At 42.2% G+C, this 26,047-nt stretch overlaps 1 protein-coding gene across 2 annotated transcripts in view; it reads right to left on the minus strand.

Annotated features, from left to right (window-relative positions):
• The window catches only part of ABTB3 (ankyrin repeat and BTB domain containing 3), a 251,108-nt gene extending 226,892 nt beyond the window's left edge, over positions 1-24,216 (minus strand). For both annotated transcript variants that reach the window (XM_058189707.1, XM_058189706.1), the window contains exon 1: positions 22,581-24,216. In XM_058189707.1, the coding sequence (XP_058045690.1) occupies positions 22,581-23,754 (1,174 nt within the window). In that variant the 5' untranslated portion in view covers positions 23,755-24,216. The remainder of the gene's footprint in view (positions 1-22,580) is intronic.
• Positions 24,217-26,047: the final 1,831 nt, after the last annotated feature.

The raw sequence follows: 26,047 nt of genomic DNA on the forward strand, positions 1-26,047 counted from the left end.
TAAAAATGCAGTATTAACAACCCCAATCATCTAAGTGAGAGGTAGGAAACTACGGCCCCTCTCTGACTTGTGGACTTCAACTCTCAGAGTTCCTGAACCAGCCATGCTGGTTCCCTACCCCTGGTCTAAGTATTGGGCCTCATTTGTCAGTCCAGTAAAATAGATTAGACTAAGAAATCAATTTGTTATAGGCCTAGAACTATTTTTATTGCAAAATAACATAGCAACAGAATCTTGCAAGTTGAATGTGTTTTCCCCTTCCACATTTTATCTTCAAGGGAGAGGCTTGTCTGAAATGTTTTCTCAAATTAATGCCTTCAGTGGTCTGAAGCCCTGCTTGTCTGATTGCAGCCTGCATAGCAGCACTTCCTTTTGTCCTTCGAGACCATTCTCTATCTTGTCTACATCTATTCTTGCAGGAGAAAGCATCAGATGGGAGGCTGGTGTGCTTGGAATGGCAACCGAAGGTTAGCGCCAGGAAAAAGCCTTGAAAGAGCTACTCTTAGAAGAATGGGGAGGTGAAACTAAACATGGGCACTTCAGTTTTGGGCCAGGTCACCTTAGGAAACATTCAGAAGTATATTAGTGTGATGACCCAGAGTGTGACACAAAGGCAACACAGCCAGAGAACCGATATGAGTCCCTTTATTATCACCAACTGTGCCCCCAATGTCCCTTTCAATTCTCCGGCCTGGAGAGAGCTCTTCCACCAACCTTTGGCTGGCAATACTTCAGTCCCAAACGTTGTAAAAGAAAACTTTCAACAAAAATTCCAACAAGGCAAAACCAGGTAATTAATCCGGCAGGGCAAGCAAAATAGGGAATTCCAGAATTGAAGAAGCACAACAGTAAATCAAACCAGTTGGAAGGATGCCAGGACTTCAGATAAACACCAGATGAACTGTGTTTGTTCCTGACAACCGCCCCTCCCATTTGCCTTTCCTTTTAAACTCCATCAGCAGCTTGCACTTGTAAAGAGGATCGAGTCCCTTTCCTCCCTCGTAAGCCACACAACCAACATTACTCGCTTCTCCGTTCCTCCCTGCGCTGCCTAGGATGAGGACGGGGTGGGCCTTGGTCTTCATCTGAACCCCCTCTCCCTGGTTCTACCTCTCCCCTGCTCTGCCCAGCCTGACCTTGCATTTCTCCAGTTTCTTCCACAGCCAACGAATCCATTCTCTCACTCTGTCAGCTGTTTCTCTTCCCCAGTGGTGAAATTTGAACCGGTTTACTACTGGTTCTCTGGCTGTGCACGTGCAGTGCAAACCAAAAGGAGGCATGGGGTAAGTAGAACAGTGGGGGGGGATGATCAGCTGTGGCACATGATTTTTTTTTTACTTTTAAAAGCATTTTTTAAAAACGCTTTTAAAAGTTTAAAAAGGCTCTGACGATCAGGCAGCTCAGCTGTGATCATCAGAACCTCCTTTTTTTACCTTTTAAAAGCATTTTTTAAAAGAAGCGGCAAGCAGGCGACTGGACAATTGGGGGGGCATGGGGGGGGCAGGGATTTTTGCTACTGGTTCTCAGAACCACCCGCCACCATCACTACCAGATCAGCCGATCCAGTTCAAACCGAGAACATTTCACCCCTGTTCTTCCCCTTCGGATTCAGATTCTGACAGAGGCATGAAAATTAGGGCTGGTACAAGAACAAGCACCATCGAAGAAAAATCCTGGCAGTTGATACCATACATGGTCCAGTCTTGTTTCAGACGATTGGTGAAAGTCACCCACATCCAATCAGAGTGGAAGTGAATATAATTCCGCCTTACATTTTCTCATTACCTCCAAAGGGACTACCTTTGAGAATCCTTGTATTAAGGATAGCTACACCTTCTGATGCTGAAATATCAATGTGCTACATTTGACCATGACCTGTGCGCTCCCACAGAGTGGGCCTCCTCAGGGTGCCGTCGACCAAACAATGTAGGTTGGCGGCCCCCAGGGGGAGGGCCTTCTCTGTGGCAGCACCGGCCCTAGGGAACGAGCTACCTCCGGGGTTACGCCAACTCCCCGACTTCCGGGCCTTCAAACGGGAACTGAAGACCTTATTATTTCACCAAGCGGGACTAGCCTAAGAAATATTTTAGCGAAATTTTAAATGGGTTTTAAATCGGTCTCTGACCATTTTAGTGATTCGGCCATTAAATATTTGATCTTAATTGTTTTTACATATTGTTATTTATTATATTTATATTTGTATTGGTGTGTGTATTTTAATATGGCTGTAAACCACCCTGAGTCCTTCGGGAGATGGTGCGGTATAGAAATGTAATTATAAATAAATAAAATAAATAAAAAATGAAACTGAGAAAGGAACCAGAAAAGACAGCTAGGCCACACCTGTGATTAAACAATACAGTACTACTGTATGAAGAAAACGGGTGAAAAGGCCCTCCCCACAAACTACTCTTCTGAAGTGTAAAATGTTGTGGCTCACTTTACACAACACATTTAACTGTTAATTAGGGTTAAAGAGGTCTGGAAATGCCAAATATGGCTTAATTGACCTAAATTCTAGACGATTAAATTTAACTCAGTCATGCAGAATTAAATTAACTAATTTCTGTTAAAACAATACCTTATCCAGTCATTTTACTCTAGTCCTCCAAGAGGAAATGCAGAAAAACAGCAACCGAAAAAGCAAGACTCTCCATTACAGAACTCACTGCCAAGGCTTGGCAGCACAAAAATATCTCCAAAATACTAATGGGTAGCATGATTTGCCAAGGCATGCCTAAGGCTGCCTGCCTAGACCAGTGAATCTTAACCTCAGCGACCCCTCTATACCAGTCTTTGTCAGCCTCAATAAATTTGACTTCAACTTCCAGAATTCCCTAAATCTTAATTTTACTAAGTTAATTCCTAATTTTAGTAAAGATTTAGGAAATCTTAAATTGGCTAAATTCCATTGATGTAGACAATAGAATGGCTAAAAGTATTGACATGAAGCCTTGCGAATACTTTTCTTGGAGCCAAATCTCATTGGATATAAGCACTTCCTGTAGAAAATGGGTTGGAACTGTGTTTTCCAAATGGTGATACCCGACCCAGTTAATGTGACTGGGAGCTGCCACATCAGTTGGAAGGAGAACTGGCTGAATAGGTGGCTGGGAAGTTAAAGTGTTCTAGGAAAAAAGCTCATAAGAAAACTGTAAAATATGAAGCATACAAACATCTCTTCTAGTTTACATTTCCACCCATTCCTTTTCTTTTTTTATAGCCAATCAGGAGAGAAAAATGTAAAATTTGCAAAATAACAAAAATATGGTGCTTTGAAATATTTCTATTACAACTAATAGCAATATTATTACAGAATAGCAATAATTTCTGCACCTGTAAATGTAATTTTGAAGAAGATTATAAAGAAGTGAAAGATATAACAGACATCAATATGAACGAATTTATGGACAGATGGCGAGAAGAAAGGATTCAAATCCTAGCTGATGTAGAAATATGGGGAACCTATGACACGCATGCCACAGGTGGTGGAGCCATATCAATGGGAACGCGAGCTCAGCTCCGCCAGCTGATTTTCAGGCCTTCTGGACCCACCGGAAATCAGGAAAAATGCTGTTTCCGGCCTCCGGGGAGTGGGGAAGGCACGTTTTTCACTCTCCCCAGGCTCCAGAGCCTTGCTAGGAGGCTGGGGGGGTGAAAATGGCCTTCCCCACCCCACTCAGAGGCCCTCTGAAGGCCATAAACAGCCCATTTGCCAACTTCTGGCAGAACTGGAAGCTGGCAAATGGGCCATTTCCAGCCTCCCTCTGGAGGGTGGGGAAGACTGTTTTTGCCCTCCCCAGCCTCCTAAAAAGGCTCTGGAGTCTGGGGAGAGTGAAAAACGGGCCTACCGGGTCTACCATGCCAAAAGCGGGGAGAGTGCAGGGGGGTCATGCAGGCATGCATGGGGGGCAGGGCGCATAGAATTATGGGTGTGGTCACATGCTCCCCCCACACTCCCCCCACTTTTGGCACGTGATAGCAAAAAGGTTAGCCATCAATGCTATATACCCTCTTTGCTTTCTTATGGAAAGAATATTGCTAAATTCAGACTAAGAGAATTCATTAATAATTAATTTTGATTTAAAACAATCCCATCTCTTCTAATAACAAATAGGCTGAAAATATTGACCCTGTCTTCTGATGACACTATATGTGCCCAGCCATGCTCTTCTGGCCCTCAGAAACTAAGGGACTTCTAGGTGAGGAAAATTGTGAACCAAAAAAGGGAAGATGATGAAGAGTGACAACAAAGGTCAGTCTAAAAGACCCTCTCAGGATAAAGAGAGGATAACAATTTTCCCATTTGTGCTCTAGAAAGCTGCTTCTTGTGAAGAGACAACAGGACAATAGTCGTCCCCCCCCCCAAGGTTTGAGCACCATGGGATGAGGAAAGCCATTAAGCACTCAACCACAGCTGAGCCTTTAAGTGCACCGAAATGGTCCTTGTCATTTTCTGATATCTTTTGGATTCACAATTATTTTACAGGTAAAAAGGATCTCTCAAATCAGGGGTTGCCAATCCCCAGGTTGCCGCCCGTTTGGAACCAGGCTGAGGAAGTGGTGGGCAAGGGTACAGGTGCACAAAGCTGCATTTGTAAAAGCAGCACATGCAAAATCATTCCCTCCTTCCCCACCCACCCCCACCTCTGCCAGTCTGACAAGCCAGAAAAGGTTGGGGATTTCTGCTCCAAGTTTAAACAACTACTTGCTGAGTAAAACTTCCCGCAATAGATGAAAGGTTGGCAGTTTAAAAAATATAAAACAAAAGGCAAAAAGCTAAATAAAAATTTGATACAAAAAAATTCGAACAGATTAATTTGGATTATTGGGACTTTTGCTAATTCTTCTGAAAATGTAGTAAATAGAACAATATTTTCAAGGGAACACAAATTGTTTTAATCTATTAAGAAACAGATCAATGACTGAAAGTTAAAAGTGAAACAAGGACACCTGAGACTTTGTGAATATATAAATGGGACACCAGAGCAGGGGTCTCCAAACTTGGTCCTTTTAAGATTTGTGGACTTCAACTCCGAGAGTCCCTCAGCCAGGCTGAGGGACTCTGGGAGTTGAAGTCCACAAATCTTAAAGGGACCAAGGTTGGAGACCCCTGCACTAGAGGGGAAGAAAGTTCCTGGCAGGAAAAAAAAAAGTAAAATTTGCAAAATAACAAAAGTATGATGCTTGAGACATTTCAAAGCGTTTTTAAAAACCCTTTGAAATATTGCTATTACAACTAATAGCAATATTATTAACAATATATTGCAATATTAGTACAGAATAGCAATAATTTCTGCACCTGTAAATGTAATTTTGAAGATTATAAAGAAATGAAAGATGTAACAGGCATCAATATGAAAGAATTTATGGACAGATGGCGAGAAGGGAGGATACAAATCCTAGCTGATGTAGAAATATTGGAACATAAAGTGTGGATTTATGAAACAGAGATGACAGCAAACCCTCTGAGAAAAATGCTCTAGAACAGGGGCCTGCAACCTTAAACACTCAAAGAGCCATTTGGACCCGTTTCCCACAGAAAAGAAAACACCGGGAGCCACAAAACCTCGGTGGGCGTGGCCAACTCGACATCTCACCAATCACGTGACCCCTTAGCCACGCCTACCTAGTCAGTCATTAGGGCAGAAAACCAATTGTTAAAAAACAACAGGAACCACAAAACCCTTTTGACATCTCTCTCTCTCCTCCCTCCCTCCCTCCCTCTCTCTTCCCCCCACTCTCTCTGTATCTCTCTATGTCTCTCTCTCTCTCCCCCTCTTTCTGTATCTCTCTGTCTCTGCCCCGGCTGCTTCTCCATCCCCTGCCGTCGCCCTTACCTTCTCAGGAGTGACAGGGAGGGCGAGGGGTGGGGCCAGCCAGTGGTGGGATCATCCAACAGGGAGCCACAGCAGAGGGCCCAAAGAGCCACATGGAGCCTCTGGAGCTGCAGGTTGCAGACACCCGCTCTAGAACATGAATTTTGCCATGTTCCTTTGATAGTATGTCGGCACCAAGTGATCCAAGACCAAAAGGCTATTGTGAAGCCACTGGTAAGTGTACCTGCTTAAAACAGGGTTCAGACATGTCATCATTATACCACTCCAGAGCTCTCTTCCTTCGATTGCTTTTTCTTCTCTTCAGTTGTGTCCAGTTTTCAGAGGTTGCCTGGACAAATGCTACAGTTTTCTTGGTGAGGTTTTTCAGAAGTGGTTTTGCCTTTGCTTCCTTCCATGCAAGGTCATCCAGCTGGCTTTGCTCCTAAAGGGGGACTAGAACTCATAATCTCCCAGCTTCTAACCTGATGCCTCAATCACTACATCAAATTGTTTTTTTCTTCCTTTGATAGTAAAATACAATAAAGAAAAAGTCACTGAAGATATTTTGGAAATGGAGCAAAGGCAAAATTTTTGGCCTTAAAAGTATCACTCTTGTGGAGCGCACAAATGCAATAACATGACATTACTTCAATTATCAAAATTAAAACAATGTTTGTTTTTATTCTAAGACACAGCTGCTTATGTGATTAGAGAATGTTTCTGAACATTTTTTTTAGTGCCAATGCATTCATAAAATATTCCTATTAATTCCAATGGAGAAATGATATCTGTTACACACAAAAAATAATTTGTTTTTCAGCTATCTCCCACAGACACAACTCTAGGTAGTAGTTAAAATGCCAGACTAGAACTGAGTAGAACACAGTTCAAAGCACCACTTAATCAGGTAACTCAATTGGTGTAATTAAGTATTCTGCTTTTCTCTTAAGTAACTCAGTACTGATCTAAATAGAATAAATATAATAAAACTATATTGAGGGAACACCATGCGTTTCCTTTGTCTATCTGTTAGTTTGTTAAATGGCACAGCCCAAGAAGATAACAACATCAGTGGAAACTATGCCGGAATGGAGAAGAAAGGCATGTAAATAGCTGAGTTTCATACCTGACATGCACATCAGAGACCAAATATGGTATGAGTCAAACCAGCAGACTAGTAGAGATTGGCACAATCTCAGAAAGACTACATCCTTTGGAATTAAAGCAGGGGTCATGAAGATACAACAACAGATAAACAAATAGTCTAATATTAGGCCATTTCCATATTCCAATATGGAAAATCCAGTTCCACTGATTTCACATACTGTAATTTCTTGCATATGTGGTTCTGCATGTCGAATGCAAGGTGGTACAGTTCATTCTTTTTTAGGCTCTGCAAAGCAGCTATTCTTTGCTTTTGGAAGCTTTTTCTGTCACAGGAGCAGTACAATTCCACTTAAAGAGATAAGGAGATAATGTGATTCTCTTCCCGAAGACTCTGAGCTTCCTGTCTAACAATTCCAAAAGCCAAGAAAAAGGGAGGGAGGGAGAGAGAGGGGGGGGAGGGAGGGAGAGAGAGAGAGTTTTTGAACATACTCAACTTTTGCCCAGAAACCTCATCTGATGCTTTCACAAGCTGGCTAGAACAGGAAGAAGATGTTTTGTTCATGCCCCATACAGTACAGTACAGAAGTATCTTTTGGCTACTAAAATTCCAGAATGTGAGGCAAGCAAAGCACTGCAATAATATCTATGGGGATTCTCAGTCATCCAAGTCATGGTTGTCCCAAAGATGCTTTTTTAAGAAGCAACTGGACTTTGTTTTTCCTTGAAGACATTTTGCTTGAGTCAGAACTGAAGCAGCTTCTTGGATGAGAAGCGAAATGTCTTCAATAAAAAATAAAGAAAGTCCAGCTGTCTCTTGAAAGAGCAACTTTGGGACCAGCACTGCAGTAGTTTCATTTCACTTTTTGAAGAGGGAAGGAAGGGTTGCATTGTTTTGCCTTCATCAAAGGAAACCTTCATCAAAGGAGAACACCTCTTCAGAGATTTCCACCAACCTTCATTCATTCCTATATTATTTTTATGACCATTCTTACTTTCTTTCCTTCTGTTTTTATGGTTAGAAGAAGAAACTTAAGTCAGGAAATAAGCATCTGATCCAAAGAAAGCCCCTGAGTCTTATGCTAAGAGGTTGTTGTGTGCCAAACAGAGGAGGGGGGAAAACCCTATCCTACAAAATGTAGCTAAGGGTATCACACTTGCTTTCAAAATAAATTAGAAAAACTAAAAATCAGCTATTTCAGCATCAAAGAAAGAAGAACAAACTTTTTCCCTCCAAGAGATTTGTGACACTTGGATTCTCTTTGAAAGTGACTGATCTGTTTACAAAGTGCAATTTTAAAAGGGGTCATCACACAAACTATTGTATTACAAAAGTATTCGAAGTCACTTCTTTATTCAAGCTGGGAATGAAAACGATATCTTAGGGCAATCAGCATCGGTTTTGCCCAGTTAAATTTAAAAATCTAATTCTTGATGCCACCCTGAGGTATCAATATCACAATAAGAGATTTCACAGTTAAGCTCCAGTGCGAGGCAGACCGAATGAATTAGTGAGATATAAAACATGTGCCCATATCATTCCTCATCAAAGCTAAGAGGCGCATATAGCTTAACTGTGCCTAACTGTTTAGTAAATGAGAGGCCCAAAGTAAAAAAATAAAATAAAAGCACTGATCTTCTACAGACTGCAGTGGTTTCTGCTTCCAGCCATGCAATATCCAAGAGGGAGATAAAATTCTGATGCTTTGCCACAGCCAAACAACTCCAAACTCCTTCTCTCACACAAACTGCTATACATTTCTGCTACTTATCCCAACTATGGTAGAAATGCTACAACTGCAAGCAAGACTGAAAGTTCTAACAGGTTTTCATCATTGTCTCCCTGGGAATGATACTTAGCCCTTGTTTTCTTTCCACGTTGCTTGCTTTGCCTTTCTTTTCCTTTCCAATGGCTAGAAAAACGAAGCAAAAAGAAGTTGATTTTCTACAAACTCCTGATGCCCTTCAGATGCCTGTTGCAACAGTGTTTCCTAACTAATTTGGGGAAAATCTTTCAACCTGGAAAAGAGACTCAAGACAATTCTTTCTCTACCCCACCTTTTAATGTAAATGGATCTTTGTACTATTAGGATATGGGAAATTGATATGAAATGAATTATACGATAGATACTGTGCAGGTATATGTCCCTCAGCGATGTTCAGTCATACCAACCATAGATGTTATCCTTAACTCTAATAGGGTACACAGTATTATGGTGTCCATAAGTGCAAATGTACTTGTGATTATTCTTATTTGGTAAAACAATTTTAACTTTATTAAATACCCATAGACACCTTCCTTAGCATCCAATAGACTTTAAACCATAAGAAAAAGAAACAGTAGTAGCAGTAGGATATAATGTAGTTCTGGATTGCATTAAATGAAGCATTTTATTTAAGTCCTTCCATCTGTGAGACTATCACTAGAATACAATATACAGTTCTGGGCACTATATTTCTAGAAGGCTATTGACATGTTACAAGAGGTTCAGGAAGGCAACAAAGAAGATACAGAAACATGCCCTAGGAAAACAGGATGAAATAATTTGAAGTCTTGAATCCAGAAAACAGAAAACCGAGAGGAGACATGATATTAATGTTTGGGTAGATAAAAGGACCGTAAGGAAGGTGATCAGGAAACAATAAATACATTGAAGTGCTTAGGTGGCAAGATTTGTACCGTGTTTCCCCAAAAATAACACCAGATCTTTTTGCTCCAAAAGATGCATTAGGGTTTATTTTCTGGTTAGGGCTTATCTTGGGGAAATGCGGAATTAAATGCATCCGTCTGGCTTATGATCCTAACTGGGGCTTATTTTGGGGGTAGGACTTGCATTATCAACATTCTGAAAAAAATCATTCTAGGGTTTATTTTTCTATTGGGTCTTATTTTCGGGGAAATGCGGTAGAACAAGGGAACATTTTACCTACAATCAACTTGTGAGTTCTTTAAGAAAAGCACGGTTGTCCATCTCTTAAGGATGAATTTCCTGCAGATAGCAGAAAGTTGGAAAATATTGTTGTGTTTTCTTCTGACTCCACAACTCTGATTCTATGCTGCAAAACAAAGCATCAACTTCTAAACTTGCAAGAATTCTTGTGATCTTATATAGGATTTTCGATTTGATTTCTAAAAGAGAAAAGAAGCTAGTGTGGTAACAAAGGTTTTGGGGAGTTAAAACTCCTATCTTCTGATTACTCTTTTATATCTTGTTTTTACTTCACAGACATCCATTTTGTACTTTTTAGCTTTGTGATGCCACGTAAAATTTTGGCAAGTTCTTAGCAAAGAAGAGTTGCCCAATGCCACCCAACTTATTTTCCAACCCCCTCTGGATTGTACTGCAAGTGGCTCAGCAGGTTTTTATTTTAATTGCTAATTATCCATCTTTTTATTTTTTTAAGTCTGTTAAAAGCAAAGAAGTAACATTATGTACCTTTAAACAAAGCCAGCTATGGTTGAATAGGGATTTAAACTTATTGTTATTGCTACCATTATTACTATTTACTTCTCCATCTGCTATCAGAATGGCTTAATATAAAAAAGGGTTTAGAAATATTTTTTTTCATTTTCTTTCTTTTTTAAGTCACACAAAGAGTTATCCAAGAGTGTCTTTGTAAATCCTCTCACAGTAAATTTATCCAGGACTCATTATCTAACTTATTTCTTTTGAACTATCAAATCAGGTTACAAAAAAACAAAAAACAAAAACAAATATAGCATTATCCCTACTGTATCTTGAAAAAGCAGGACAGGAAGCGTATTGACACTTTTGAACTTTGGTGTTGTAGAAGACTCCTGAGAATACTGTGTAGAGCCAAGAAAACAAACAAATGTATGATCAAACACATCAACCCAGAGTTGTCAGTCAAGGCACAAATGACCAAGCTCAAATTATTTGACTTCTGACACATTATGACAGTATTTCTCAACCTCAGCAATTTTAAGATGTATGGATTTTAGCTCCCAGAATTCCCCAGCCATCACAGTGAAGATGATGATGATAATTAGCAGCAAGGTGGCTGGATTTATTTACATGGTGGTGAGTACACAATTGGATGTCCTGAAAGACCTATGGGGAACATACTGTAAAATGACAGTAAAGTCCTTTTCTTTCTACCTTCGGTATATTTCAATCTGACCTTCCTCAACCTGGTGTCCTCCTGTTGTGTTGGGATTGCAATGTCTAGAAATCCTACTTAGCCTGGTCAATGAGAATTCTGGAATTGCAGTTCCAGAATGTCGGGGAGGGGGGTTATTAAGTTAGAAAAAGTTGCAACCAGCAAAATAGTTTGTTACTGAATGTGTCTGAGTTCCAGATTTCCTACCATCTATAAAAGGTAAAGGTTCCCCTTGCACATACGTGCTAGTCGTTGCGGACTCTAGGGGGCGGTGCTCATCTCTGTTTCAAAGCCAAAGAGCCAGCGCTGTCTGAAGATGTCTCCGTGGTCATGTGGCCAGCATGGCTCAACACCAAAGGCGCAGGGAACACTGTTACCTTCCCACCAAAGGTGGTCCCTATTTTTTCTACTTGCATTTTTACGTGCTTTCGAAACTGCTAGGTTGGCAGAAGCTGGGACAAGTAATGGGAGCTCACCCCATTACACAGCAGCTCTAGGGATTTGAACCGCTGAGCTGCCGACCTTTTGATCGACAAGCCCAACGTCCTAGCCCGAGCCACCGCGTCCCAAGGACTACCATCCATAAAGGTAAAGGTTCCCCTCGCACATACGTGCTAGTCGTTGCTGACTCTAGGGGGCGGTGCTCATCTCCGTTTCAAAGGCAAAGAGCCAGCGCTGTCCGAAGACGTCTCCATGGTCATGTGGCCGGCATGACTCAACGCCAAAGGCGCAGGGAACACTGTTACCTTCCCACCAAAGGTGGTTCCTATTTTTTCTACTTGCATTTTTACATGCTTTCGAAACTGCTAGGTTGGCAGAAGCTGGGATAAGTAACGGGAGCTCACCCCGTTACACAGCAGCACTAGGAAGTCGAACCGCTGAGCTGCCGACCTTTTGATCGACAAACTCAACATCCTAGTCCCTGAGCCACTGCCATACATTGATGTTATTATACATTCTACTGAAACATTACAAAAAAAGAAAAAGACTTTTTACATCAGAGGTATCAAATTCAAGGCCCGTTGGCCAGATGTGGCCCACGGGGTGCTTAGATCTGGCTCACAGGACCACCCTGGAAACAGTGAAAGACTGGCCCTGGGTGCCTCTGCCAGCAAAAATGGAGCTTGGGAGGGCCACACATGGCCCGAGCTCCATTTTTGGATGCAAAATCCTTCTGCAACCCTCTGCCACACCCATCCTTGCCATCCCCGCCCCCGCCCCCCCCCCAGGTCAAACACAACCCTGATGTGGCCCTCAATGAAATTGATTTTGACATCCCTTTTTATTTTCACATAGGTGGCTTCAAAAGACTGGCCAGCTTGAGTTATTGAACTATAATGCTTCCGGTATTCTAGTGATTCTAATCTTCGATTTATCCTCACATTTTAAAGTATCCATAATGTTCACATACAAATTATTCTACCTGTCCAGCTGGAATCCGGTTTTTGGGAGGGGGGATTATGGCACTACCTTTTGTCATATTGTCTCCAAAATTAGTCAGAAACTGTCATCCTTGACTGTTGTCTTTTTCTGATTGAAACAAAGACATCAACAGATGGACAATACAGGGCTCTGTTGCTAAATACACAGACTGGCAAGTGGATTTACACTCCCCTTTGGCCATATGAAGTTTTAAATTTAGAGTTTAAGTGGCACTAATGTCATATATTTTCCAAGATTCCAATTTTTAACCTTTGGTTAAGGTCACAGTTTTCGTTTTAAATAATATGATTATAGCTTTCAAAGTACAGCTTTAGTTTTAATATTATTCCTTTAAAATATTATATATTCATAACTGGGATATTGTAGGAAAAGAACTAGCACAGCCAAGAGAAGGAATGAAAAGAGAGCTCAGCCTAGAATTATTACGTAGCAATAAATAAGTTAAACTGAACCTTCAGTGTGGACCTGGTCTTTCGTGAAATTTCCTGAGAGTTAAAACAATTAATCAGTGAAATGACTTGTCTCCAGAAATTGTGGGTGGTCCTACACTAGAACTTTTAAAGAAGAGATTGGAAAATCATTTGTCTGAAATGGTATAAGGTTTCCAGGGGTTTGGACTAGAAGACTTCCAAGATCCCTTCCAACTCTGTTATTCTGTTATTTATCTGTCCGTCCGTCCATCCATCTATCTTTTTTCTCTCTCTCTTAAGTCTTTCTGCTTTCCCTATCCTTCTCTCTCACTTTCTCTCATGCCATCTCTGGCATGCCCTCTCTATTCAGTCACTCACTCTATCGTGCTCTCGCTCTCTCTTGCTGATCTGTAACTTACATGAAAGATAAGGTTTAATATTTAAAAAAATATTTTAAGGATAGGATATAGATTTATAACATCACAAAGTAACAGAAGCAGCTACAAGAGCTTTACACAGCATTTTGGTATGCTACTATCCCAAGCCAAATTCCAACATATCTCTAGGAAGTAAGCTATTCCCAAGCAAATATACATGTAACAGAGCAGCACTTAAAATTCCTTCCCTAGATGACTTCTCAATCTGAAAAACCCAAAGACAAAAAACCCATGTCTTTCCGCTCCCCCAAAATATACATTTATCAATGAGGGAACAAAAAGGGGATACCTGATAGCAGTGTTCTAATATCTAAGGGGCTGCCACAAACAAGAGGGAGTCAAACTGTTTTCCAAAGCACCTGAGGGTAGGACAAGAAGCAATGGGTGGAAACTAATCAAGGAGAGAAGCAACTTAGAACTAAGGACAAATTTCCTGACAGAACAATTAATCAATGGAACAACTTGCCTCCAGAAGTTGTGAATGCTCCAACACTGGAAGCTTTTAAGAAGATGTTGGATAACTATTTGTCTGAAGTGGTATAGGGTTTTCTGTCTAAGCAGGGGGTTGGACTAGAAGACCTCCAAGGTCCTTTCCAACTCTTATTCTATTCTATTCTAAAATACCCATCTCAAAAGCAAAAATCAACACATGTTTTTTTTTTGTTTATAGAAATAAAACTAAGTGTTAGCCAATTAATACAAAATAGTGTTTATTTATTTCAGTGTGTCTTCGGCAATATAATTTACATAAAAATATAACAGGGAAGGTGAGAGGGCAGGTTAAAGCACAATCTATTTTAGCGAAATATTTCACAAATAAATCAGGGATCCTGAGAATTCATCTATAAGGGAGCATCTCAGTGTTCTCTGGCAATGGTTTTGTAGAAAATTGAACAGATGGCAAATATTTAAGATTATTGGGTATACTAATAGTTTGAACTTCTTTCAGGTCAGCCATGATTCCGGTGAGAATAGCATTGAAGGCAGTACTGCTTCATTATATTTTCCCTAATCCATCATTTCCTTAGTTTATTCAATGATGACAGCAATTGCATTCTTGCTTCTTGTTTATGTTACGTGGAAGCAGACATTTTAAAATTTAAAACAGATTTTTCTAATTTTCTATCCCATGGTTTGCATGGAAAAAGCTAATAAAGCAACTTAAATATTTTTCTTCTTTGACCATAATTATTTTTAAAAGAAAAAGTCCCATCACTTCTAAATGTCAGAAAACCAGTCTTGTTTTCTTTTGAGATGACCTGCCCTAAACTCCTTGAAATGTGTTCATGGCACCAGGAAGAACCCCGTTCCCTCCTAACCTAATGTAACATATAATTTTTCACAGTTGAAAAATGCAGTAGAAGCAGACCACTTTCACCAAGCAATAGATGGTCTGTCAGGGACTTTACAGCTTTTGGACTGATCAATGCTATTGTGACTGCTACTCTTATATTCCAAACAAAGAATATGTAGTCCTCAACTTACAATTCACTTAGTGACTATTCGAAGTTACAATGGCGCTGGAAAAAAGTGACATGACCATTTTTCACACTTATGACCACTGCAGCATCCCCATGGTCACATGATCAAAATTCAGATGCTTGGCAACTGACTCATATTTATGAGAGTTGCAGTGTCCCGGTGTCATGTGATCACCATTTGCAAACCTCTGACAAGCAAAGAGAAGCCAGATTTACTTAACAACTGTGTTACTAGCTTAACACAGTTTTATGTGGTTTAGTTAACAATTGTGGCAGGAAAAATGGGGCAAAACTCAATTAACAACTGTCTCATATCTTGAATGCAAACTGGCCACCACAAGCTCTTTTACTGTAATCCTTGATCAAGCAATAGCACTTAGACTTATATACCACTTTACAGTGCTTTACAGTCCTCTCTAAGTGGTTTACAGAGTCAGCATATTTGCCCCCAACAATATTGGTCCTCATTTTACCCACCTCGGAAGGATGGAAGACTGAGTCAACCTTGAGTCTGGTGAGATCTGAATTGTCAAATGGCAGGCAGCTGGCAGGCAGCAGAAGTAGCCTGCAGTACTGCACTCTAACCACTGCGCCACCATGGCTCGTAAGCAGAGTAAAATAAAAGTACTTCTTGCACGTAAACCCTCACATTTCGGTGAGGAATTGTGCAAGATAACTCACTCATGTGAATTTTACCTACTGTCTTTGCCTTTGGATTAAATCTCATAAATGAATAGATGTGATAACTGATTTAGACCATGCACAAGACAAACAAGCAAAAACCAGCTCTCTCACAACGCTGAAAGTGCATTCTTACTTCTCTACAGATTGCCTCAATCCCAAAAAGGTTTTTTAAGTTCAACTGCATCTCAAGAAAATTGTCCCTTTGATAGCCATTCCTTGGGGCACCAGAAGCAACAGAATGAAACTGTCTATTATAATCACTCTATTAATGTCAGAAGATTAAAGAATGGAAAATATGAACAAAGAAGAGAGCAGGTAAAAGTCAATCGTTCCCCATGAGCGAAAAATCTAATTGCAAGATCTTCAACTATTGGATTGAGAGAGAACAGTAATCACCACTATTCAGTTTTTATTTTCCTATATTGCACCTACTTACAAAATACTATGTATATTAGTTCAGAGTAAGCTCAACAGAATAATCTCAACTCAACTCTCATTTTGATGTAGGAAATATCAAAAGAAAGTCTTAGCCAGAAAACACCTGCAAAATCTGTTGGAATCTAGTAGTACACTCAGTTTTCTGAGACAGAGATTCTAGGAAACAACGAAAAATGTCACCAAAGTCAAATAGTCTATATTTCAACCAAATGAAGGAAGATAGCCATGTAGCCATATGTCTAAATACAAATTAACCATTGGCTAATTAGCAGCACAGTTCCGATGCTGCTCACCATGCAGCAACCACATTAACATCAATTGTTTAAAATTAAAATCAGACAAATTCCAAGGATTAATAAACTCTGCCAACATATACAAAAATCATGTCTGTCTGGCCAATGAACTGTACCATGTTGGCTGAAGAAAGCTAAAGAACATAAAGAGAGGTGCTGCACAAACCCTTGTGTATCTAATTCTGGACCTGAGTAAGAACATTCTTTAGGGACTTCTGTCATAATTAAGCAGTTACTTTTGTGGTCCAAGATGAGTGAAACTAGAACAATTTTACATTTGTTTAGTCAGAAATAAGTTCCACTGATCTTAACAGGAATTTGTCATACTGTAAGCTAATGTTTAATAGATTGCTATATTAAAGTACTTTCCAGTGGTAAGTTTCTCCAAATTACTCTACTTGCATACTTATAATGAATAACAGCCATACAAAAATTACACAAAAAGAAAGCCCCTGACAAATTCATACATGTTAAGCAAAACCAATGCAAATTGGAAAATCCCATTTTAAGGGTAATTTATTAGGGTGCAAACCTTGAATTCAGTGAGAAGTCTTTGGTTGACAGGCTCAACGAAACACCTTCCCTGCCTGACTGGATGGGACAGGCTGATGTTACAGGATTAAGACAGTTCTGTAGTAATTTGGCTCTATGCCCTGTAGGGCTTTCAAGGTCCTACAAATATCTTTAACTGAACCTGGAAGCAAACCAATATCCAATGTAGGACATTCTTTGAGGTATTCTTTGGGTGCCCAAGATTGTCCACACAGCCACAGTTTGAACCAGTTGAAACTTCCCGATATTTTTCAAGGCTAGCCCCATGTGCAGTGCATGGCAACAGACCAGGGCATGAATGAGTGGAGAGCTTCCCTATCCAGGAATGAGTTTAACCCAATACAAAGTTGACCAAAGTCCTTCCAAGCCATGACTTCCACCTGCTCTTTAAGAAGAAGTCACAATTCAAGGAAGACTCCGAGATTATGTCTGTCTGGGTAGTCCAACCCCAGCCAAATCTAAAGATGATAACTTCCAGATGCAAAGGGGGCTCCCATCCACAGCCACTCCTTACCAGGCTTCAGTTGAAATCTGTTGTTTCATGTAGATATTAAACAGGAACAGAGAAAGCATCAAGCTGGACCTATTGCTCCCTAATAACACCAATTGCAACCAACTTTGGAGGAAGGAAGTGAACCAGTATAGAACTGTGCCACTGATCCCGAACTTCCTAAATTGGGCCAGAAGAATACCATGGTCGATGGTATTGAAAGCCATAAAGAGGTCAAGAAGAACAAGGATGGATGCACCACCTCCATCCTGCCCTCACCAGAGATTGTCTATGAGCATGACCAATGATTCCATGATTCTTCAAGCCTGAATTACCAAATATAATCCCTCACTGAAATATATCTAAATATTGCAGAACACAAAGGAACCAAAAAAAATCAAATGCAAAAGCCAAGTGTTGAATATAAATCTGGTTCAAACAATAATTCTCTGTTCTTGAAAAGTATTGTAACATGGCATGCTGTTTAGGCTAGCACCAGAAGATTCTAGCCAATATCTTTGGCTCCTTAAAATCCACCTTTTCTCCTGTTCTGCTTGCTTTGATTCTGGTTTTATCTCTGTGCAGCAGTGGAATTCAATTTTTTTTACTACCAGTTCTGTGGGCGTGGCTTGATGGGCGTGGCTTGATGGGCGTGGCAGGGGAAGGATACTGCATAATCCCCATTCTCACCCCACTCTGGGGCCAGCCAGAGGTGGTATTTGCCAGTTCTCTGAACTACTCAAAATTTCCGCTACCAGTTCCCCAGAACCTGTTAGAACCTGCTGAATTTCACCCCTGTCTCTGTGGTTGTAAGAGAGCATGGATATCCCAGAGAAGGAGACACCCACAGGGTGGATTTCATTTAAATCAAGTCGATTTAAATCACAATTTAAATCATGATTCAAATCACTAGTAAAAAGGCTTGATTTTAATCAACACGATTTAAATCATAATTTTTAAAGAGCAACTGTCATCTCTGTCCCACAGCAGCTCCTCCTCTGACCTGCTGTTGACTCACCGACAGTCCCAACATTGCAGAATATACAGCCTTATGCTACATATAATTAAGGTCCACTTCATGCTGAATAAAGTAAATTATTATTGTATCTTAAATAGAAAACCATCTTTAGATAGATTTTTAATACAAAAGCATTTTACTAAAATAAATTTGATAAAAATAAAAAATCCAATTTAAATTTAAAAAATCCAATTTAAATTTAAAAAATCCAATTTAAATCAAAACAATCCAATTTATTTATTTATTTATTTTTAAAAAATCATCAATTTTGATCCACCCTGGACACACATAACATCGAGTTGAATGTCCTTGAACATTAACAAGATAGTGCCGCCTTGCTCCATTTTTATCTATGCTGTGCATGCATCTCAACAATCTTAGGCATTGCAGAGTGAAGATTTCCAGACTTGACAGTGGGGATGGGAAGATACTGTCATGTTTTGGATACCTTGCTTCTTTAAAGGGGAAAAAAAAAGAAGCTAACCAAGGAAAGCTGATGAACTTGGATGCACCTTCCGCCTCCAGCTTTTGTAAACAGGCAGAGACATGAACACAGCTTCCCTAGCAAAAGACTGTATCTCAGAGGTCTGATTAAGCAGGCTCTGGCTGTCCAAACCACTGCATATATAACAAAGTTTTATTTCTTCTCTCTGTCTCTCTCCCAGAGCTTCAGTTACATTTTTGCCATTTCCTGTGGAAAAATGATCGCTTTTGAAGCCTGTGTGTCTATAATATAAGCAGCTCAAACATACACAAGGCTGACACAAAAAGAATTGAAAAGAGAGAGCAAGATAAAGTAGAGCAACTCCGCCAAAAAATAACTTAGGAGGTTCAGGGCAGGGGTTAGGCCAAAGGTCTTCGAACTGGGCCGCTTTAAGACTTGTGGACTTCAACTCCTAGAATTCTGGGAGTCCACAAGTCTTAAAGCGGCCAAGTTTAAAGATCTCTGGGTTAGGCGGAATATGTCCCTTAATCCATTTTCAGGGCCTTAAAATCCCTTCTTGCCATTATCAGTTCTTGGTGTCTTTATTCTCAGGTACACATACCAAAAGAAAAAGTCAGAAATATATTTTAAAAATCTCCTTCCCCAATCCGCTCCTTCAAGTCTTTTAAATGCATATTTTAATATATGCATGAAAAGCCAATTCAGTGTAGTGGGCAGGGCACCAGACTAGAAACCAGGAGACTGAGTTCTAGTACCACCTGAGGCATGAAGCCAGGTGGGTAACTTTGAGCCAGTCACTCACTCTCAGTCTCAAGAAAAAGATGATGGCAAGCCATTTCTTTAAAAAAAAATGCCAAGAAAACTATAGGGACTTGTCAACGCAGTCGCCAAAAGTAAACACTGACTTGAATGGGGAAAAAAGTATTTGTATAAAATAATGCTACATTTACCTTTTTTCCCCCTTCACTCTCAGCCCCGTTGATTTGTATTATTAATACCTCAGGTATTAATAATACAAACACTTTGCACGTGATTATCTAGAACTCCATGGGAAAGAAAGATGACAGACTGGAAGAAGGAACAAGTCATGAGAAGGAAGGATATCAATCATGCTGTTTTGTCACGTTCTTCTGAAATTGGGTAAAGACAAACCAAGAAAACCAAAGATTTGGAATTCAAAGATCACCATGCAAAGAATAACTTTTAAATGCATGATTCCTTATTTAATTTTAGGAGTCTCAAAAGAAGAAAGACTTAGAAATCTTGGAAGTCCAAACTATCAAAGGTACAAAGAGCCTTAAGCACAAACCTGAAGCAAGTCAGAATCCTACATAGTAAAAACTACGACCCCCACCCCCCCAAAAAAAGGAAGATGAGAAGAAAACAGTCCCTTTTTAAAAAAGAGATTAGCTAATATTATTACTCTTGTAATTTCGTATCATGTGTATTCTGTGTAAGGAAAAGCATTTTGCCTGAAATATAGTATTTGCTCTTCATCTCTCACCATAATAACAAGAGCTGCACATTTGTAAGATAAGGCAAGCCTAGGAGTGTTACCTTTCAACAGGTTAGTGTAGGAATATGGCTACCATTATAGGAGGACCAAAAAAATCAATCCAAAAATGTCAAAACAGCACTCTGGGGCAGACTTCCAGGAATCTATTCAGGAAAAGTAGTAGGAAACCTGTCAAATACACAACTGCTGGTTAACCACCTAATGTTTAGTATCTAAACATCACTTCTAATTGAAGCAAACAAGTTCAAAACAAAACTAGCGAATAGAATGTGTAGACTTCAAATCCCATAATTCTTCAGTCACTTAGAAGGATCACAAATATACTTAAAAAACAATGAATTAACTTGCAATAAGGAGGCATCTGTGAGTTAACATTGTTTTTGAAACCACTTATGTAAAAGGTTAGATCTTACAGTCCTAAACAGTCCTACTCTTTTATACTATTCAAAATTCGATGCACTCCTGTTTAGCCATGGCACATCTGGAAGACATGCAAATTTCATGAGCTACTCTGCTCGTATACCCACAACTGTTGTTTCTATGACATACTAATGACTACATATTGTGTGGACAGAAGGTTGATTCCTCCTGATGCACAGATTTGAGGATGTTTTACCAATGTAAGTAAAATGATGCAAGGAATATAGGAAGAAGGAGTTAATAGATGAAATAAGTGCTGTCTTCAGAGATGGATAAGTTTGCAGAAGTCAGTTGCAGAGATGCTCAGAAATAGCTTGCACATGCTTCAAGACAAATACCCATTTTCTTCCTGATCAAAATCTCTGCAAAGAAGCTCAGATACAATTGAATATAATTGTTTTCAGTACTTCAAAAGAACAGAATAGAATTGAATTTTTATTCTATTTACAGAGTTTCTCAATGTGGATTAAAATGTGGTCAATCTAGATGCCATGCATGTCTTGTTTAATTCATAATACCAATCCAACCAACAAATTCAGTTAATAATGGCTTACATATAGAGTGCAAATACAGTCAGTATCTAGTTGACACTCAGGAAACAAAATCATCTTACAGGGCTAATAGATGTGCAGCTCTTACTACCTACATGATACTGCAAGATGTACCGTAAATTTTTGGCCGCAAAGCAATGCAGTCACATTTAGCATGGGGAGGCACAAAGGCAACAGATGTACCCTTCATCCTTTTTGTCAGGCTTAAGTGACAGATCTGTAAATACAGCATATACTCTTCAACCACACCCGAATCCAAACCATGGGAGGAAGCAGAATTTAGCCTCCCCTAGGATCATGTGGCTTAGGATAGTAACATTTCTGAAGAATGGACAGACTTCTCCAAGTTAGCCACATCATACAGCTCTCTGCTAAAAATGGATACAAAGTACAGCTGTCACCAACACTTCTAGGAACATCAGACAAAAGCTGCAGCCTTCTCAAACACTACATAGGGGACAGGCTACCATTGTGTAACTTGACAGAATCAGGAGTAGAAATCCAGCAAGTGAGGCCCAGGAATTAAGGTACACAGGAAAATAAGTGGCAACCTTTGGAATACAATTCACTTTAAATGTTAGAATAAATTAATGATGGTCAGTTTGTTGTATCAATAAAGATATGAGGCCATTGGAAGCAACAATGAGAAGTAATATCACAACAACTCCACACAGAACTTCAACCCAATGAATGACATCAAAGCAGTCAGATTGATTTGAAAGTCAACCTTGAGTCCACTGGTAACAAAACCCAAGCAGAGTTAATATAAATGTCCCACATCAACAGTCTTAGTTAAAAGTTTCCACAGACAGGTGTCCATCTCATTGAATACATCAAACCCAAGGTACTTCTGATGGCCAACACATCTAACAAGCTACTACTGCCATCTTCCCTTGCCATGCTAGCTGAGGATCATGCTAGCTGAGTCTAACACATCAGAACAACACTAATTAGGTCTTGGGCTAATCAATTACTCTGGGAAATTATCAACATGCACAGCTGATTTCACTGCCACAGGATCCAAAGTTTATCCCTGTGGATACTAATAGTAATTACTCCACAGTAAGCCTGCATAGAGCAGTCAGCTGAATCAACAGGGACAAGGTATTCTGATTATCTTGCCTTCCTAACATTTTCCATCCAGATCCACCTAAACTTAGCAATAAAACAGATGCCCCCTTCCTTTGCAGAGGCCGGGCATCCTTTCCCACTCTCGTCGTTCGGGGGTGGTGGTGGTGGTGGTGCAGGGAGTACCCTCATCTCCGTGGGGCGGTCCGGCTCGCAAAGCTTGCAGACTTCTTCTTCCCCCCCACACCCCCAATCCCGCCACAACAGGTGGGCAGGGCCCCTGACTCACCGCTGGCGTTCTTCCCGCAGATCAGGTGCTGGTAGGGCTGCAGCAGCCCCCACAGCTCCGAGTCGTTGTTGACCGTCTGCTCCAGAGACTCGAGCGTAAACTTTGGCGCTTCGTTAGCAGTCAGGCTGCCGCCGCCGCCGCCGCCGCTGTTCGTCTCTCGCTCCTTGTTGGCGGCGGCAGGGGGCAGACTGGCGGCGGAGGCGGCACAGGTCCCGCCAGAGCCGGCGCTGGAGCACGGGCCCCTGTGGTGCAGCTGAGACTGTTGCGGCTGAGGCGGCGGGTTGTTTTGGTGGGGCTGCTGGTGCGGCGCCGAGGCGGCGAACTGCAGGACCCGGCCGTAAACCTCTCGGAAGAGGTTCTCCATGCAGGCGGTCAAGTAGATGGCGGCGTGCTCGTGGATGCGCACGGCCACCCGGCTGTCCACCATCCAGCGGTAGAACTTGCCCACCGAGAAGGTGAGGCCGCAGCGGGTCGACTTGCCCCGGCTGAAGCGGTCGCCGCCGCTGCTGCTCATGTTGTAGAGGGATAAGGCGCCGAGGGCGGCCGCCGTGCAGCCGGAAGCCAGGCTCCAACCCAGGACGATCTCCATGGCGCTCTGGATCTCGTACTTGGTGCATTTGGCGAAGCGCAGGCTCAGCCGCTGAGCCTCTCTGGCCAGCCGGATCAGAGCCCGGCTGACCAAGGTGGAAAGTCTGGCCAAGGCGTCTTTGCAAAGGGGGCCGCCGCCATCGCCGCCTCCGCCGCCTCCGCTGCTGCTGCTGACGGTGGTGGAGCTGGCGGCGCTGCTGGAGCTGGCGGCCGGGGCCACCCCGAGCCCTCGGGCCTCTTTGCGCTGCGGGAGGAGGACCGCTTCCACCTCGTCGAGGCTCCAGGGAACCTCCTCAAGGTCAGGCAAGAGCCTGGAGCAGTGCTGGCCGGCGCAGTCCAGCACTTCGGAGTCTTCCACCAGGACAGTGTTGACGGTGTCGAAGCTGTTGTGCCGACTGTGCATGGAGTCAGTTAGACGCTGCTGCTGCTGCCAGCTGTTTCCTCCATAGGGGTAAGCCGAGTGAGGGGAATCGGAGCAGCAGAGGGATAAGTTGGAGGACCTGACGGAGTCTGCGGCACCACCATAGCCCGAGTCCAGCGTCAGATCTTCCAGCGTCCTCACTACCGTCTTACCTCTCCTTGCCATCGCTGCACTTCATGCTGCACCAGCAGGAAACTTTAAAAAAGAGAAAGGCGGCGGCGGTGCCCCGAAAGCCTCGGCTCCAACTTCGCAGTTCCCACGTCTGGCTTGACTTTCGAGCCGGTCTGCCGGGCGAACGCCGTACCCGCTCCCCGCGAACGTGATCCGCATTGGCAGAAAGGACGCGCGGCGAAGAAGAAAGCGCCACGAAACGCCCCTCCGGTGGCTTCCCAGTTGGGAAAAAGCAACAGCCGCCCTCCGCTCTTGCCCGACTCCGGCACCGCACTACCCCTTGAGCTCAAGCCAGCCAAAGGAGGCAGGGGAGGGGATGGGGAGGGGAGAGAGACGGAGGCGTGGTTATGCAAAACACTTCAAAAGGGAACCAATGGGAACGCTTTCGTTGCTACCTTCTGGGACTTGCCCCCCCTCCCCTCCCCTAGCAGCTGCGACGGCGGAGAAGTGTCACTTTCTCCCCCCCCCCCGTTTAAAAAAAATCTGTATTTTCTCCAACAGGCTCTCCTAAATTCGTTGCTTTCGGGAACAGCAAAGGGGTTTTGATCTCGCCATCCCGGACTGGCAATTTTTTTATTATTATTATTATTATTTTGGTATTGCTCAACCACTGGGGGCGGGCCGGCGAGCGGAGGAAATCGAAAACCTGCTAGATCTTGTATTGTAGTAAATCCAGAACAGACCCAAGATGCTCCGAGAAGGAGCGGTGGTGATTTTTGTTTGTTTTGAAAAATTCCAAGCTTCGAATATATCTCTCTATATATTTTACGCAGCAAGAGGTGGGAGAGAGAGAGAGAGAGAGAGAGAAGATCCATTCGAAACAACATTGAAGAGTGGGACGGAAAAAGAGCGGTGGCGGTGATTGCGGTTAAGTGGCTGTCAGTTCCCTGGTTCTTGGTTTGGCTTTACCGGTTGGAGATGTTACGTTGCCGCCAACCTGAAATCCTGGGATTTGCGGGAGGGCGGAGTGGGGGTGGAGAGAGAGAGAGAGAGCGCTTCTCTGCAGGTGCGGAGCCGCAATCTCCCTCCAGGTCTTTGCCTCTCTTGTAATTGTACTTATGGCGCTTGAGGGCAGGGAGGAACGACGGTGGCAGGTTGGAGCACCTGCCCTTCAGTGCGATCGAGCGAGTCTAGGTGCTGCTGGCAACATCTGTCTGGAAAATTTAGCAGAGAATGCCAGACCTTCATCAACCGGCTCAGAATAAACGGAGGAACGGTCTCTCTTTGGAATGCACCGCTTGTCAGTGGCAAGTCGAAGGGAATCACCTCCCGCCTTTGGGGGTGCCCAGACTGATCCCCAGCCCCCCTCCCCAGAGGTGGGTTTCAGCAGGTTCTGTCTGAACAGTTCTGGAGAACCGGTAGCGGAAATTTTGAGTAGCTCGGAGAACCGGTAAATACCACCTCTGACTGGCCCTGCCCCCATCTATTCTCTGCCTCCCGAGTCCCATCTGATTGGGAGGAAATGGGGATTTTGCAGTAACCTTCCCCTGGAGTGGGGAGGGAATGGAGATTTTACAGTATCCTTCCCCTGCCACGCCCACCAAGCCATGCAACGCCCAGCAAGCCACACCCACAGAACTGGTAGTAAAAAAATTGAAACCCACCACTGCCCCCCCCCCTTATTTCAGCCTGTAGTACAAGCAAACTTTGAAGGTTCAGGAGCTGGAGACTGAGGATGCGCTAAAACAAAACCTCTCCCAGTAATTAGAGTCTCCCTCCGCCACAGAAAGAGATTGGGAATTATTTGGGAATCACTAGTATGAAGACGAAGGTGCAAATCAAACCAATATCCCCCAACCTGGTGATTGGCAGGACTTCAGTTCTTTCAATTCTCAATCAAACTTGGCCAGGGATAATAGCACCTAAGGTCCTACATATCTGGTATATCTGGCAGTGGAGAAAGATATTCAACTAAGAGTTTGCAGTTCCACAGGAACCAACAGGATCCGAGTTACATTATCGGCTTTCCCCCAAATGGCATCTTCCAGATATATTGTATAGGTAGTCCTCAACTTACAAACACAATTGAGCCCAAAATTTCTGTTGCTAAGTGAGACATTTGTTAAGTGCATTTTCCAATTTCTGTTGCTAAGTGAGACATTTGTTAAGTGCGTTTTGCCCCATTTTATGACCTTTCTTGACACAGTTGTTAAGTGAATCACTTCAGTTGTTAAGTTAGCAACATGGTTGTTAAGTGAATCTGGCTTCCCCGTTGATTTTGCTTGTCAGAAGGTCGCAAAAGGTGATCACATGACCATTGGGATACACAATGGTCATAAATATGAAC

The sequence above is a fragment of the Ahaetulla prasina genome, chromosome 7 (assembly GCF_028640845.1).
Source record: "Ahaetulla prasina isolate Xishuangbanna chromosome 7, ASM2864084v1, whole genome shotgun sequence".
Lineage (NCBI taxonomy): Eukaryota > Metazoa > Chordata > Lepidosauria > Squamata > Colubridae > Ahaetulla > Ahaetulla prasina.